This window comes from Vipera berus, assembly GCF_964194415.1.
Source record: "Vipera berus genome assembly, chromosome: 9".
Lineage (NCBI taxonomy): Eukaryota > Metazoa > Chordata > Lepidosauria > Squamata > Viperidae > Vipera > Vipera berus.
In genome coordinates this window covers 15,799,856-15,817,505 of record NC_138212.1, presented here as the reverse complement: position 1 = coordinate 15,817,505, position 17,650 = coordinate 15,799,856, and the positions used below count along the sequence as shown (strand labels likewise).

Sequence of the window (17,650 nt, the reverse complement as noted above, 5' to 3'; positions counted from 1 at the left end):
ACATTTGGACCACGTTTGAGCTACTTCAGTGGAACAGCACCCACATGATAGCAACATCCGTCCTTTCCCTGTTTTGAAATCACAAAATTGGTTACCATTTTCCCAACCCTCCCTCTAAGCAAATGTGGAAAATGCTAAAATCTGCAAAAATGGAAAGGATCATCAAATGAACTCACTCATGACAAGTGACAGGTTTATTGTTGACAGTTTGCCATTCATCTGTCCCAACCTCCTTGCAATAGATGTAATAACCCAGTGGTTCCTCTCCTTTTCTTGGCTTGCTCCACTGTACAACCACAGATGTCTTGGTATCTCTGAAAGCCAGGACCTGAGATGGGGGTGGAAGCGGAGCTAAAAAAAACACAAAAGATGGGAAAAAATGGAAACTTAAAGCAGCAACTACTTGAAGACCATTATTGTTGTTGTTAGTTGCAAAGTCATGTCCGACCCATTGCAACCCCATGGACAACGTTCCTCCAGGCCTTCCTGTCCTCTACCATTTTCTGGAGTCCATTTAAGCTCACGCCTACTGCTTCAGTGACTCCATCCAGCCACCTCGTTCTCTGTCATCCCATTCTTCTCTTGCCCTCAATCTTTCCCAGCATTAGGCTCTTCTCCAATGAGTCCTTCCTTCTCATTAGGTGGCCAAAGTATTTGTGTTTCAAGAAGACCATTATACTTCCTTTCAATTCTTCTCCAATCCCTATCAGCTAAACCAGTGTTTCTCAATCTTAGCAACTTTAAGATATGTGGGCTTCAACTCCCAAAATTCCCCAGCCAACATCAGGATTTACAAGATTTTATCTAGTGACAACTTAGTCACTAAAAGAAAAAGAATTACCAATCTTTTCTCCCAGAGAGATGGGTTCACTTGGCAAAGAAGGATTGCTCACTCCATACTTGTTCACTGACCGTACTCGGAAACAGTAGGACTTTGCCTTCTCCAGACCAAAGACAGGAAAAGTGGTGGAACTGACGGGAATATCCAGATTGACCATCTTCCACTTGTCACTGCCTGTGATTGACTGAAAAGGTAGAAAGAAGACCACCTTTATTTGTCACAAAATGGGTTTGTATCAGCCTGGAGTCACAGTTCTCCCAGGAGAAAAGAATGTCCAGCCCTGCATTTTCATGTCCAAATGTGGAAATCTGGAAATCCACGGGAATTGACTTGGTAAGGCTCAAATTAGACATCTTATGGAAAGTTGCATAGACATCTTATGGAAAGTTGCATAATGTGTGATGTAGAAATTAGAAAGTTGCCTACTGACCATGGTTCTCCTCCATTTGACGGTCTACGGTGAAATGTAAAACTAGCACTGTGCATGTTATTATTTTTTCCATCTTGAATCAATCTCCTGTATCCTCTTTTTTCTGCCATGTCCCCAGGATGTTGCCTTCATCTCAACGCCAATGGAGGGCACCAGGATTTGTGGACAATTATTTTTAAGTCCTCAAATTGGTTTGAGAAAGAACTTGGTTTGGAAGAACCTAAATGAAGTTCAGTCTAATCTGAAGGTGGCTTGGGAGGATTGATCTACTGTAGCTTGCATCTCTGCTATTTTCTTACCTGTTCTACGTAGTAACTCAGTGGCTCTTTGCCTCTGGGATCTGGCTCATCCCAGGAGAGAATCACATAATCTTCTCTGGTCTCACTGGCATGAACATTACTGGGAGGCAACGGGATTTTAATCTCAGCTATAGGAAGAGAGAGTTACAACAGCCATCACACACTGTACCTCTCATACAAGACCAGATTTACAATAAGAATAGAATGGTATCTTCCAGTAAAGTTGGACTTCACTTTCCATAGTTTCTCAGCCAAGTCCAAACTATCTGAAGGGCACCAGGTGGGGGATGACTGAAACAGTGGGATCAAGGGATGGGCCTATAAGGGAATAATAGAGCTGAAGATCAAAATTTTGCCTGCAGAAGCTCTTTACTTAATTCTTAGCATCTCCAAGAGAATGTACTTCATAGACCCTGGAGAATCATTGGCAATTGTGTAGAAGATACTCAGCCAGAAGGATTAGGGTCTGGTCCAATTTAATGCAGCTTCCTGGGTAATTCTTTGGTTATCAGAACTTCCATTTGTAGTGGAAGGGACAAATTGTAGAATTGCCACCCCTCCAAATGTATAAGTAGCATTTCATTGTAACATGAAAACACCTTTGAGATAGAGTATTTATCAGAGGAATAATTAAGGAATGAAGTTCCTATGAACTTACGCTCCAGTTCATCTTTTGAAACTATAATTGTCCTCATCCCATCGTCATAAGGGATATCTAATCAAAGAAAAAGAAAATTAATACTTTGGAAGCCATACATTATAATGTATAGGTATATAAATAGGTATATAAATTTATAGGTATTTAAATTATAATTCAGTTGAATAGACCCATTGGATTACTTCAGTTTGTTTAATTCAACCAAAGGGAATATTTGAAAGTCCTAGGACAAAAGTAACCACTCGATCAATCTAGCAAAATCTTTTGAAGGCAGTCTTCAAGACAATGTGGGCTACCAATAACTTCAAGTAAAAAAGTGGTACAAAGAATGATTATCCTGTGCCAACACTTGGATGTGTTGGCATAGGATAATCATTCTTTGTACCAAAATTCTTTTACTTGAGGCTATTGGTGGCCCACATTGTCTTGAAGATTGCCTTCAATTTTTGTGAACCTTCACATAGAATGACGTACTTAGCAACCTCTTTGCCTCATTGGGATCGATCATTGTCACAGGGCTGCTGGCCTTCGAAGGGTTACTGATTCCTGCACAATTGACAGCCTTCACTCGGAACTGGTAAGTCTTTTCTTCTGTGAGACCCAAAACTGGTGACCTGCAAGTTTTCACCAGTTGGTCATTGTAAGGAACCCATTCATCTGTGCCCATTTCACACCTGCAAGGCAAAAATGACACTTTTGTACAATTGATTATGATCTCAAAAAATAAAAAAAATGGAGGGAAGGAGGGAGGAAGATTGGAGTACTACAGAGTGTAGACCTTTCAATGTAATAACCAATGATGGGGCTTCCGTCATTATCACTGGGAGGTACCCATGAAAGTATGAGGGTGTTTTTGTTCACATCATGACATTGTACAAGGAGAGGAGATCTAGGAGCACCAGCTGTTGCAGCTTCAGCATCTGGGAAGGACAGGAAGCTAAGGTGAGATTGTTGAGTCAAGACAAAGGACATCTCACTTTTATCTACTACATTCTGAAATCATTGTTGGTGATGGGAAGTGTTCACTATCATAAGTACAGTATTTATGGTGTTGGCTAGACAACAGAGACAAGTTTCATTTGAGTAACTTTGGGACAGTCACTTTCACAGCCTTGAGAAAGGACCATCTACTGTATATATGGTGTTTTGAGTTTATTAAGGAAATTAGAGATACAAAGCTAACTCCTAACCTGTTTTTCTCTCTCTCTCTGACTTTCTCTTGACCTTCAACCAGCCAGCCTTCTCCAACTGGATGTCTAGATTCTCTAGAAGTCTTGGTCTACAACCCTATCAATCTTAGCTAGTAGCAATCATGATTGGGAGGACTTTATTCCCCATAAAGATAATCCTTAACTTACAATAACAATTGGGGTTGTAAGTCAAGAACTATACTGCACCAATACTGCAGTCTCCACATACTGCAGTCAGATACATCTAAATATCACCAGGCTGAAGGAAAGCCTAGGGTTTCTCAAACTGTGCTTCATAGAACCTGGGGGTTGCATGAAAACTTGTGACAGACTAAGGGCACCTTTCATAGCCAAGCAGAGTGCAAGTTGTAAGAATGACAGCCTGGCTCAACTGGAATCTATTAGTTGGAAAAGGCTCGCTGAAATGTCTTAGGCTTTTGGAATAATACTTAACATTCAATTGTCAGATCAGATCAATAATGGTGAACATACCCCTAACAAACACGTAAGCTTTTTGTTCACTGTAGCCAACTTGTGTCGGGATACGGATGCTATAAAAGCCTTCATCCTCCTTGTAAGCACAGGATACTGTCAGGGATGCCTCCCGGTCCTCACATTTGATTTGCCGGCGGTCAGAATCTTTCAGCAACTCACCTACCACACAGGACATAAGCATCAGCTTCTTTTATCCAATCAATGCATTCATACTAGAGATGATACTTAGCACATGTTCAGAATCTGAAATCCTGAACATTTCCAGATTTCACTTGCAAAATGTGCTGTCTTTGACAAACAGTAGTATATTAGTTGAAATCATAAAAAGGCAACCTCTTTCTTCTCTTTTTCCACTGCTGGCAAAAGCAGTTTTGAGGGACAAGTTGGGGGAAAAAAAAGTCCTATTGGTGGATATATTTTAAGGCAAATCTTCAACAGTTAGCAGCAATTAGTAGACCCTGGCTGATCTCAGAAGCTAACAAGATCACCCTATAGTTGGGCAATCTTCTGGATACACCAGTAATGTTAGTTGGATTGGAAAGACAAAATTCATTCTAGCAGAAATCAATGGCAAACTTGTTCCAAAATAGTACCAAGAATATTGGACAGATGCAGTCACTAGGAGTACAAATAAGCTTGACCTGAGCTAAGGGCACTTTTATCCATAGTAAGGAGCAATTTGATTTTTCTTCCTACTTAAAATGTCTAATTCACATGATAAATTGTATGGCTCACATGGGCTCATTCATTGTATTATGCAAACTACTGAAACGAGTTACTTCACAGCCAAGTAGAGGGTGTTTTGTTTTGGGAAAGCACCATCGTATAATTGGCATCCAAAGATGGGGAACAAAAGGCTGCTAAACCTGATGCAGCACATTTTTATGCTTTCTCGGGCAGCACTGTGGCTATAAATACAAACCATCGCGGAACCAGGAAATGTTCCGTTGGTATTCCTGAAGGTCTGAAGTGAAAGTGCAGGAAAGGCTGAAGGGTTCCTTCTCTGTAGCAAAGATGGGCTTCAATGTGCTGGCGAAGTCAGCTTCTATGTCTCTGAGTCTCTCTAAGAAGCAAGCAGATGGTGGGTTAGAAAGAAGTTTGAACATTGATGACCAAAATAGAATGAAAGTCCTCTTCTGACTGGGGCATTTCTGCCCTATTCTTCTTACAATGTGCCCAGAGCAGTTTGAAGCTGGTCTTCAGTTGTACCAGTCTAAATTCACAGATCACCATGAATGAGAGAGAGAGAGAGAGAGAGAGAGAATAGGAGAAAAGAGGTCCATGTTACCACTTACCAAAATGTATCTGTTCATGTGTCTACATATCATATACTTTGATGTGCACTATAACTGTTAATTCCCCATCATCACTACTGGGTGCCCTCAATTACTTCTTGTTCTTTCTTCCTACCTTTTACTAACTGGAAGTACAAATAGCTCTCATCTAACGACTGTTCCAGGTTACTACAGACCTCTTCAGAGCTGCTTATGATCTGATTTCAACATTACAATGGTTGGTTGCTCCATTTCCCCACAATCACTCGATTGCATTTTTTTGGGCCCACATTTAGGGCTGTTTGCAGCATCTCCACGAGTTTTGGTATTTTTGGCCAGTTTCTGCTGTTTACTTCCAGTTTCCAGCATTGGATATTAAGGGTTCATTTAATGACTGTGGTGTTTGCTTAATGACAGCTACAACAAAGGTCATAAAATCAGGCCCACTTAGCAACTGCTATGTCTTACTACTAAAATTCCAGACTCAATTATGGTTTTAAGTTGAGGACTACCTGTAACAAGTCTAAGATTGCTCTGGAGCAGGATTTCTCTTTTTCTTCTGTTCTGGTGTAGACTCCAAGAGTCTTAAAATCTGCAAGATGGTGGGTGCATAGAAGCTTTTCCTCTTTTGTATATGAAACAATGCTGCATCCATGTGGAAAAAGGGTTGAGTTTTGATCATGACTCCAGACCAGGGGTCTTCAAACTTGGCCCTTTTATGACTTGTGGACTTCAACTCCCAGAATTCCTGGCTGAGGAATTCTGGGAGTTGAAGTCCACAAGTCATAAAAGGGCCAAGTTTGAAGACCCCTGCTCCAGACCCTCCATCTGGTGGATTTTGGCACCTCCTACTGATGCCTCTACAGGCTGCATCTTCACAACATCTTTAATCAGGTCAAGTAAATATCTAGCAGCTGCAATCACACAGCTCAGTCAGACTGGTTATTTTTAATCTTAGTTGCTTTGAAATTAAATCACTGTACAAGCCCAGCCTGCTTAGTTAGCTCATGTTTTCGCATATTGTACAAATCCTTATTAAGGGGTTAATTCCATAACCACATTAAGCAAGTTGCGGGAGCATAGTTGATTTCTGCTATTGCTGCCTTCATGGCTTGCTTTCCTTTCACCTCTGGTTCCTTTTGAAGCCATCTTTAAAATGGACCAGCCTAACAGACCCCAGCCGCACTATGTATATGCACTGTTAAACCCAAGGGAAGAAACCAGGAGTCCTACGGGAGAAGGGCAGTATATAAATTGAATAAATAATAAATAAATAAATAAAGGATGATAAACGTCTACTCACTTTTATAGATTTCTGAATCAAATCCAGATTCCATCCCATAATATTCTACAAGAGGGTAGAGGGGAGTTGGTGGGGGAGTGGGAAAGGAAGGGAGAAGGAGAAATACCGGCATAGGTAAAGGTTCATTTCACTGTTTCATTTGTAAATAATAATGTACCGTTGGTTGTTGAAAACTTTGACCTAAAGGATTTGTATGGATAAAGTCAAGTCAAGCCCAACTTTTTAAAGCTGGACTCAGAGGGTTTGTCCACACACATCTGACTTGCCCCAGCAGAAGGCCAGCTCACTGTCCCTGCCTTAAGGAAAGGAACGCACATTGCCCTCTATCTACCCCAGCCCACCATAGCTTCTGCCAATTCGTCTTGCTCTGCATCAAAAATAGCATTTTCCGACTTCTGCTGGCACAAACGTGGCTGTGCCTCACTCGCAGGGCTTCAATTCCTGATAGGCAAATGTCTCTGCTCTGATTGGATACTGGGTGCTGCGGTGGGCATGCCTCTCCCTTCTTGCCATGGCTCCTGCTCTTTATGGCTGTAATTCAGGATGGCCAAAGTGCTGAAATGTCGGATCATTTTTTTAAACACACCCACAGTCACAAGATCACCAGGTAAAGATAGGCTTTTTCGGAATCACAATTATTAGAGGTACACAGGTGAAAGGGTGAAAGTCTGGTTTTAAGAAATATATGAATGGAACACCGAAATACGGATTTTTCTTTTCTGAGTAGGTGAAATTGGCAAAAGATTTTCAAACTTTCCTATTCTAGCTCTGGTGATATAAAAATGGGGAAACTATGGCCTTCTCTTCTCTTCTCTTCTCTTCTCTTCTCTTCTCTTCTCTTCTCTTCTCTTCTCTTCTCTTCTCTTCTCTTCTCTTCCTTTACTTTTTGCTTTCCCCTTCCCTCTCTTTCCCTCCCCTCCTGTCTCTTCTCCCCTCCCCTTCTCTTTTCTCTTCTTTTTTTTATAGTCCACTAGGAGATGCATCTCAGAAAGGAAAAAAAATGTTGCTGCTGTTGTGATTCAGGGTCAGCCTGTGGGTTCGGCAGTTGGGTCGGACGATTCAGAGGAGGAGGAGGGGGGTGTTGGAGACCTTGCTGAGGATAGTATTGAGGCTCTGCAGAGCCCTCAGCCAGGCCCCTCCCATCTGGTTACGACGCAGACCCAGCTGTGTGAGCCTGACAGCGTGGATGAAGACGACCCACAGCTGGCCCTGTTCAAGGACGCCCGACGCAGGAGGCAGTCAATCAGGAGTAAACAGAGGAAGGCAATGGGGCACCTCAGAAGGAGGCAGAGAGAAGCCACGCCCTGAACTGTATAAAAGGGGAATGTGTGGGAGGGCTGGTTTGCTGAAGGCAACCGTTTGAATAGCTCCTGTTTTCATGGTTCGTGTTTGCTCTCTTTGCTCTGTTTGCTCTGTTTTATGTTAATAAATTTGGCAGGCTTAGTTCCAGCCTCTTGCCGTTTTGTAAAAGGGGTTGTCCCTGCCTTTTCTGCAAGGCCAGTAGTAGGCTGGTCCAGAACAGCTGGTTCTTTTCCTAGTACAGATCAGAAAGATAAAAAAGCAGGGAGATCCACCAAACAGTGACTGATTCAGGTGTCCTCCAGACAGAAGACCAGGCCTCCCCCATGGCCCAAGGGCAGAAAATGATTGCTGTTTGACCGAAAGGGATTTCTTAAACTTCATTCCCAGCCAGATTACTCACAGGAGCCAAGTAGTTTCAAGTTGCAATGCAGAAAAACACCATATCGAAGTCAGAAGAGGTGAATCTCCAAAGAGCTGCAAGAACACCAAACGTGATGGAAACCCAGTTCTAGCCTCCATCAAGCTTTTTTGTTTGTTTTTTTTCTTTTAGACAAAAACCAGATTGAGAACTCCTAGCTCAGAGAAACACCCTTTGCATAACAAAAAAAAAAAGAAAATAGCAAAGGATGACCAAATTGGCAACCGCCCTTAACCAGGTGTTTTTTAGTTGTTGGACTAGCCTCCCTCCTACCATATCTAGCTAAGGGAGTGGTGGGAATCTTTTTCCAACATGCCTGGAGGAGGAAAAAATATTGGCAATGTTTGGATTAATGGATGAGCAATGGAAATTGCTCAGAAAACAATTGGGAAGACTCCTCAGGAATTGAAACCCCCATCGCTTGTATTGCAACAGCGTATCTGAGGAAGAAATATGTTTCATGCAGAGAACATCTGGCTTTGCAGAATGTTTCTGTGCTTGTCCAAGTCAAGTCGAGACTTACTCCTGACAAATACAGTTGCAAATGAGTTGGCCTCGCCATAAGAGTTCTTCACTTCCACGCTGTATTCAGCAGAATCATCCAAAGAGCATCTGAAAATAACAGCAAACAACAGTGTGGGATAATCCAGTTGTTTTATATTTAACCAAAAGCAGTGTTTCCCCAGCCAGTGTGTAGTAGCTGGGGAATTCTGAGAGTTGAAGTCCACTTGTCTTAAACTTGCTAAAGTTGGGAAACACTGGCCCACTGGTTAAAGCTAATGGTGTGGTGACTTTCTATTTCAACTTCATTACATGATTTGTGAATTTTGGTTTCTCTTCACTTGTTTTCACATAACAGTCTCTTAATTTCTGCTCATATAATTCATTTTTTTCAGATTACATGGGGATCAGCTGTAAATTGAGGGCATATACCATTCCAGTATCTTGATTTTTAAAAAAAATATAAACAATACTGCACTTTAGTGGTTAGATGGCCTAGTAGTCATTTGAACACTGATCTATAACAACAACAACAGTAACATTGAAAGGGACCTTTGAGGTCTTCTAGTCCAACCCACTACTCAGGCAGGAAACCTTTTTAACATTTATATTTTATTGTGTTTTACTAATGTTAATATATATTGCTAGTCCATGTATGATATACCATAAACTAGATATATTTTTTCATACATGTGTGGAAAACAAAAATATTGGCTATTGTTTTTTTATGCAAGGTTTAGGCCCAGGTGAACTAAGTCAGGTCTAATGGACAAGGTATTGAGCCAAAGTCTCTGCTATGCTTAATTTTGCAGTTTGCAATTGTACTTTAGTTTATTTATTTTATTTTATTTTAATTCCATTTATATCCCGCCCTTCTCCGAAGACTCAGGGCGGCTTACAAGCTTAGCAGTAGCCTTCATTCTATGTATATGCCTGCTTGTTAGGGCTTTCACACACACCCCAAGCGGCATTATTACAAAGTCAGCTTAATTGCCCCCAACAATCTGGGTTAAAATGATTTTGCTAAGCTTGCTTGTTTTACATATATTTAGGACATAAAGACTGGAACAGTAAGAAATAGGGAACTGAAGTAGCTGATGGATGCGGGTTCCAGTGTAGATGGGTGTATGTGGAAAGTTATGTTCAGCAGAAGGACAGCAGAAAGTCAGTAGAATATCAGCAAAAGTCAGCAGACTACCTGACTACAGTCTTAGAACGGGAGAGGGTATAAAGAGTTGGGTCTGGATCTGATTGATTTGCCATTGGCCTATAGCTGTCCTTTTGGAATCTGCTATGCCATGTGGTCCTCACTGCAATGGTTTATTAATGTAAGTGATGTTGTGTTATCATGCTTGCTATGTTCCAAATCATTAGCAAAATAAACCTCTGAATATTAAATTAAGAATTATTGTTTTGTGTTGCTGTCTCTTGTCTTTTCCACTGGGTTTTCCCACGACACATGGAAACATCAATTGACCCAGATGATTTGTGCAAAAAAGTAGCCAGGTTTCGAATTAACCAAGGTCAAAAGTCGCCAAACTTATCAATTTGCAAAAGTGCAGTTGTCTATTTGTTAGTGATCTGTGTTAATGTGGGATGTAATCACAACCCTTGCTTTTCGTTGCTTTCTTCACTTTGTGACATCCCTTTGCTTTGTGAGTTCTTACAATCAACCTACAAAATTAATCCTGTTTAGATTAATCAGTTACCTCCTGATATCCAGGGTAAGCATTCCAAACTCATTCTTCATTTTGTATTTTCCTGCTGGAGCAACGCGAGGGTCAATTCGAACTCCATTTTTAAACCTTGTCAGGTGCAAGAGAAGGAAAATGAAGATTGTTAAGGGATGTTTCTGGAAATGTTGAAAGTCCAATCAAGATTTATCACATTTTGAATCGTGAGCCAGGCAGAGTCATTGACTAAGGTGGACAGCTATAGAAATTGAATGAATGAATGAATGAATGAATGAATGAATGAATACACTGAAAACTATTTGAAAGAAGAGTTTCCAATTTCATTAAAGCAGCTAAACTTTTCTCAGGCTTTGCAGGATGGTGCTGTTCCAACAAGAGATTCAAAGCATTTCTTTCAAATAATTTTCCCAATCTAGTATCCTTCATATGTGAAGAGTTTCCAAGCACAACGGTGTTTGTAATGCAGCACATTTGGAAGGCACCAGCTGGAAGAAGCATGTATATCAGTCATAGTGAGCTGAAAAGATTATCAAAAAGCAGTACAGAGTTCTTATTCATCTATGTATGGGGTCCTTGGTGCTCTCTGGTTTTTTTGCAGGCATTTCATTACCAAACTAGATATCATCATCAATCATCACCATCATCAATTTTTTTGCATTTGTGAAAGATCTTCCACTTTAAAAAAAACAGCTGAAGGGGGAATGTGATGATGTGAGGAAGCCCTATAGAAAGCAAGTGAAAATTTTTTGGTTCTTTTACAAAAAGGGAACTGCTTCTGAAAGCAACCACAGATTTCCAGAGAGAATAAGTTGTGAGCTAAATCAAAACTTAATTAAAAGCTCCCCAGATCGGATGGTTTCTGAGCAGATGCATTCTTTAAAACATCCTTCTGGAATTTGGGAAATGCATTTAACGTTTTCCAACTGTAAACTCTTTCACCTGCAGAGGAGGAAGCTATGTTAAGGATCAGCTGGAATCAAATCAGTTCTTCCCATATCCTCAACAAGGCATAACATGTCCTACAATTATAGGGAATAAGCAGGGCTTTTTTTGTCATAGAACACTCAGAATGGAGTTCCGGCACCTTTTTTGGATGGAACCTTGTAGGGTAGGCAAGGTGGGTTGTATGACATGTGTGAGTTCCGGCACCTTTTTCTTTTACAAAAAAAGCACTGGGAATAAGCAATAGCCCTTGCACATTTAAATGCTCCACTGGGAAAAATAAATCCTCACCTGCATTTAAAGTTCTCCTTCTTGCTATTTTTCTGTGAACAGGATCAAATATCCAACCATGTCCACCTTTCTAAGCCCAAAGGGTACAATCCTGAAAAGTCTGCAATCTGCCGATGAGATCAAGCGACTTTTTCAGAATACGAGAATAACAGAGTTGGAAGGGACTTTGGAGGTCTTCTAGTCCAACCCCCTGCTCAAGCAGGAGATACTGTATCCTTTGAGACAAGTGGCTATTCAATAAAGGAGAATACTGGTAGCTCAACTGAAACGATGGTTAAATCTGTCACAACATACAGAAAAGATTTAACCATCGTTTCAGTTGGGAAAAATGTGACCATCCTAGATCAAGCCAAGTCCAAAAATGCCAGGGAATTTTTAGAAGCCTGGCAGTCTGACAAATTAGTCATCAGTAGACATGTAGACATGAAAATATCTATACACTATGCAAAAGAGACAATCAACCAGCCAAAAAGGGAACGAAAAAAGCCCAAACACATCCCCACCAGCAATTAGCACCCAGACCAGCATATATTAACTTCAAGGTTAACATCAGACCAACAAACAAGTAAACACCCCAATCAAGAAACTTCCAAAGAAGCCAACAGCAAACAGCCCAAACAAAGAATCTCAGCGCTGACAGGCAAGCTACAAGAATATAAACTGACAGCCACCAGCACTCCTTACCAGCACTGATAATAATAATAATAATAATAATAATAATAATAATAATAATAATAATAATAATAATAATAATAATAATAATAATAATAATAATAATAATAATAATAATAATAATAATAAAGTTGGAAGGGACCTTGGAGGTCATCTAGTCCAACCCCCTGCTCAGGCAGGAAACCTTATACCATTTCAGGCAAATGGCTGTCCAGTCTCTTCTTAAAAACCTCCAGTGTTGGAGCATTTACCACTTCTGGAGGCAGGTTGTTCCACTGGTTAATTCTTCTAACTGTCAGGAAGTTTCTCCTTAGTTCTAGGTTGCTTCTCTCCTTGACTAGTTTCCATCCGTTGCTTCTTGTCCTGCTACCTAGTGTGGGTAATGATGCTACCTAGTGTGGGTAATGAAACAGATGCAAGAAAACAAGCAAGCTCAGAGAGCACCATGGACCCCTGTCAAATAGCTATTCAATCTCTTCTTAAAAACCTCCAGCGATGGAGGACCCATCTTTCAGAGGGACAATGACTTCTTCTTTCATAGTTTCAGAGAGACAGTGCCAACATTTTCTGCCTGACCCACTTACCAGGTGACCTTCGGCTGAGGGTTAGCCAGAACAGTGCACTCCAACGTGACACTCATCCTCTCCCAGACTGTGTGAGCTCTCAGGGGGATCCAAAACATGGGTGCCCGGTAGGACAACAGCTCCATCACCTCCTTTTCCAGTAGCGCCTTCGCTTCAGCCTTGGATGAGAATACAGAAGGTTTTATAACTTTTTATCTTACTGTTCTATAAATACATCCGCAGATACGGGACAGGGAACGATTAGCACCCTCTGGGTGTTGATGTTAAAACAACACTTCCCTTTAGATGAGCTAAATTCCCGGTCATCGCTTGGACAATTGCATTTATTTTTCAGGTTACGGTACAATGCTTTACCATTGCCATCTTTGCCTATTTTTAAATTTTTTAATTCTTCAGTGCATAATCTGAGATTTCTTGGGCGTTTCCCATCTAAATAACAACAGTGTCCCACTGCTTAGTTTTTCCCAGATCAGCCAGGTTAGTCTAGGTCAGGGGTCGGCAACCTCGGCTCTTTTATGACTCGTGGACTTCAACTCCCAGAATTCCTGAGCCAGCATAGCTGGCTCAGGAATTCTGGGAGTTGAAGTCCACGAGTCATAAAAGAGCCGAGGTTGCCGACCCCTGGTCTAGGTACTACCATAACAATTGCCTAAAAGTTTCTCCATGGCGTTTGGATTGCCTACTCTTTACAGTGGCACAAAGGCTGCCATCGAAACAAGTAAACTGTTGCTTTCTTTCCCTCATGCAACTTTTGTAAAGAAAGAAAATGAAGAAAGGGATGCTATTGGATGTCACACATCACGATATCCGTATTCCAATACTTGAAGGGCTGCCACAAAGAAGAGGAGGCCAACTTGTTTATCAAAGCACCTGAAGGCAGGACAAGAAGCAACGGATGGAAACAAACCAAGGAGAGAAGCAACCTAGAACGAAGGAGAAATTTCCTAACAGTGAGAACAATTAACCAGTGGAACAAATTGCCTTGGGAAGTTGTGGGTGCCCCATCAGTGGAGGCTTTTAAGAAGAGACTGGACAGCCATTCATCAGAATTAGTATAGGTCTCCTGCAAGAGCAGGGGGATTGGACTAGATGACCTCCAAGGTCCCTTCCAACTCTGTTACGTCAACAATGCTGATTACATTTAAAAAAAGAGCGTGCACTGGGTGTTTACACTTGCAAAGCTTCCTCTGGAGAAATGTGTGTATCAAGGAAGAACATCATGGACCATGATTCATGGTAAATACCCCAAAGGTGCTTTTTCCCAAAAGGCAACTGGATTTTCTTGTTTTTTTTTCTTTGAAAATGTTTTGCTTCTCATCCAAGAATGTCTAGAACTGAAGAAGCTTGCCAGTAAATGAACAGTCATAAGTTGAGGACTATCTGTACTCAAACAGTTTCATAGCTGGGGCCCTTGGTGCTCTATGAACTTGGCTGTTTCTTGCAGATGTTTCACTATGTAACTAGACAACAAAATCAGTGCACTGATGATGATGATGATACCTAGTTGGGTAATGAAACATCTGCAAGGCAAGTCACCAAGTTCAGAGTGCATCAACTCACCCCAAAATTCAACCCTGAGCTACAAACATTCTCTTCTGTTAGTTACGTAGTTCCTTGGACCCAAAAGCTAAATTACACTCTGCAGATCATATTTCAGGCTGTCTCCTCCCAGCTGCCCTTTGGAAACCCAATTTCTTACCTTCCTCCGAAAAGCCATCTTGTCAGCCTTCACCCGCAAGAACCGGCAGTTTCTGATGACGTCCTTCTCTAGTTTTTCCATGTCATTCCCAAAATGAATTCTTTTCTTTCCCCTCTCCTCCAGGTTTAGTATAGTGGCCTCCCGTCTCATCCTGGATTCCCTGAGGAAGATGATAATGTATTGGAAAGTCCAGTTTTTCAAATTCAGAAATAGGCCTCATGCCAACCCTGAATCTCTGCTTTTTGATTCCTTTTTATTCCGGCTCCAGAAAAAGGTGAATAATCAAGTCTCACCCATGCATTATTGAGTATTTCTCTAATAGTAATTTATAGTTACTATAATTGCACCATATGACATGTGAAGTTAAATGGAAGTTGCTCGTATACATGCTAGTTTCACCTATACATGTCAGGGAGTATTTGTACAAAAAATGCTAAGGCAATTGCATGGTTAGATGTCTATTTATTACTGTTTTAGAAAATAAGGGTCTTTATATTGTGGATATAGGTATCCTTGATTTATGACCACAACCTGAGCCCAACTTGAGCTAAGCAAGGCAGTGAGTTTCGCCCCATTTTATGACCTTTCTTGCCACAGTCATTAAGCGAACCATTGCAGTTAATAACTTGGTTGACAAGTGAATCTGGCTTCCCCATTGACTTGGCTTGTCAGAAAGTCACAAAAGTTGATCACGTGACTCTGTCATAAATACATGCCAGTTGCCAAGCAGCTGAATTTTGATCATGTGACCAGGGGGATGCTGCAATGGTCGTAAGTATGAAAAGCGGTCATAGGTCGCTTTTTTAAATGCCGTTGTAACTTTGTACAGTCACTGAATGAATAGTTGTAAGCTGAGGACTGCCTATAGAAAGATTTTCTCTGGATGTGGCATTCAGAGAAGACCAGAGGTTGTCATCAAAATATTTAAGGTGACAGAAGGTCCATCACTGCAGAGTGTAATGTTAACTATATTTATCAAGTAGGCCTGGCGCAGAAAAAAATGTCCTTCCAGTAAATCATTGGACATACCAAGATTCTTCAGCTGTCAACGCAAGAGCAGATGCAATGGTCCTATCCAGAGATGTAAAGCTTTCTTCTTCTTCACTGTTCCAAGAAAGTTGAGATGGCAGACAACAACAACAACAACAACAAAGCGAATATTTGGATGAAAGAACAGGCAATGATAAAAATGTTTCGTAAATAAAATATTCCGTATGGAGAGCTTGTGCATAAATAGTGGAGACTATTATTATGCTTGTCTGTGAAATAAACTGAGAAAAATACAGTGTAATAAAATCAAACTCATTTTGAGTCTGAATTGTTTCCATGACATGCTTACCATTCCAATTAAATGCAAAACAATTGATTGCATTTAAAAGGTTGGTTTAAAGCAGAGGTCCCTGGCCCCAGGCTGAGGGCCAGTACCGGTCCTTAGTTGTGGGATTCAAATAGGTGAACAACCGGTTCTCTGTGTGGTTGCCGCTTCTGGAAGTCCATTCTGGGCCTGGGCAACAAAAAATTAGCTACCGGTTCTGCCGAAGTGGTGTGAACTGGCTGAATCCCACCACTGTCCTTAATGCAGAGACTGATTGCAATAAGTATTGAGGGTGCCGAATAAAGAGTGAATGAACATTAATTAATTAATTAACAGCAGCACTATTGAATTTTCTTTTCTATTATTATTTTAATGGATTTAACTATTGTTTGGAGCTCTGCTTAATGGAGCCAAATCATCGTTCAGAACTGAAGACAAGATTAAAAGACCCTGAAATGAATGAATAATGCAGCTACCAAATATGTATTCGTAGAATTGCAATGTAAGTGAGCCATCAGGCGTTCTTCTCTTTTATTCAGTGTTATAATCCCATCGAAAGCAATTATGTAGTTGAGATTGAAGTAACAGTGGTGTTACCTTCCAATTCTCTTCACAGCTTTCTGTACTTAGTGTCCTACAAATGTATTAGGCTGAGACCTATAATTCCCAGCCAATATTGCTAGTGAACATGTGGCTAGAAATAAAGTCTAGATCTAAACATCTGGAGAACATCAAATTGAGAAAGGTGCTTGACACATTTGGGGCTTAGTGAGGGGAGTTCAGTGGCTGTATTCACATGAGACATATAGCCAGGTTAAAAATTATTAAACATTATTAAGATGTGCTAGATACATTTGCATAATACGTTGAGTTGGATTATGATTAAGTTTTGGTGGCTTCCTGTGCTATGGAAACTCAACTCAGTGAATATATTCATTTTTAATGTATTGTACATTAAAGCCTGTGCAAACTAGCTGAATTTACACAACAGATAAGCTTTCACGGAAAGTAACCAAACAAGTTGAGCAGGTTGTGAGAATACAGCCACTGGCTTTTAAATGGATCACACAACATATGTCTCAGACCCCTTCTCTCAACCTGGATTCCACTACTTTCTTAATTCCTAAACTCACCTGGTCCTGAACTTGGACTTTCTTGTCTGTGAAGTCATTTGCAAATCGCGGTGTCTCTCTGCCTTCTGTTCCTCTTCTCTGTGGTGGTAAAAGGTGTGGGTTGTCATGATGGAGATCAGAGGATTCCTGTCTGCCAAAAAAACATCAAGAGTCCAGAGTCACCTTGTAGGGGAGATGAACGGCATAGATATTAAAAATAAACTAACAAGCAAACAAATCATTCAATAAAACTGAAAAAGAAGACAAGACGAGGAAAAAGAGGAGGAATTGAATTCTTTTTTTCTTTTCTTTTTACAACCCTATAAAGTCTTTTATCTGGGTAGAGTCAGAGTGACTGAATGCTCACATTTACTGGTGGGATGCCCTTCCTGAATGCCTATGTGGTATTTGCAGCAGATATTTTCTCTTTGTGCCTTTGTTGCCTAGGAATGAACAACAGATGTTTCTCTATCAGGGGGCAAACAGAAAATATCTGCTGTGAACTCCACGTAGGCATCAGGAAGGGCATCTGGCCAGTAAATGCCCAGCTCCATCATTCATCCAGAGAAGAGACGGGATCAAATAAAGTGCATTAAACCCTTCATAGGTTAACATGTAGACTACATTTCT

The 17,650-nt window shown here is 40.8% G+C and overlaps 1 protein-coding gene across 1 annotated transcript in view; it reads right to left on the bottom strand.

Moving 5' to 3' along the window:
• Positions 1-17,223, bottom strand: part of MYOM3 (myomesin 3) — a gene marked incomplete at its 3' end in the record, with an annotated part of 40,601 nt that extends 23,378 nt beyond the window's left edge. The window contains exons 1-15 of the mRNA XM_081334376.1: positions 17,042-17,223; positions 15,623-15,697; positions 14,594-14,753; positions 12,895-13,052; positions 10,421-10,516; positions 8,734-8,822; positions 6,491-6,535; positions 4,836-4,976; positions 3,911-4,072; positions 3,007-3,148; positions 2,703-2,902; positions 2,229-2,285; positions 1,571-1,698; positions 842-1,025; positions 177-351 (exon numbers count right to left, since the gene is read on the bottom strand). Coding sequence (XP_081190502.1) covers positions 177-351; positions 842-1,025; positions 1,571-1,698; positions 2,229-2,285; positions 2,703-2,902; positions 3,007-3,148; positions 3,911-4,072; positions 4,836-4,976; positions 6,491-6,535; positions 8,734-8,822; positions 10,421-10,516; positions 12,895-13,052; positions 14,594-14,753; positions 15,623-15,697; positions 17,042-17,148 — 1,919 coding nt within the window. The 5' untranslated portion in view covers positions 17,149-17,223. The remainder of the gene's footprint in view (positions 1-176; positions 352-841; positions 1,026-1,570; positions 1,699-2,228; positions 2,286-2,702; positions 2,903-3,006; positions 3,149-3,910; positions 4,073-4,835; positions 4,977-6,490; positions 6,536-8,733; positions 8,823-10,420; positions 10,517-12,894; positions 13,053-14,593; positions 14,754-15,622; positions 15,698-17,041) is intronic.
• Positions 17,224-17,650: the final 427 nt, after the last annotated feature.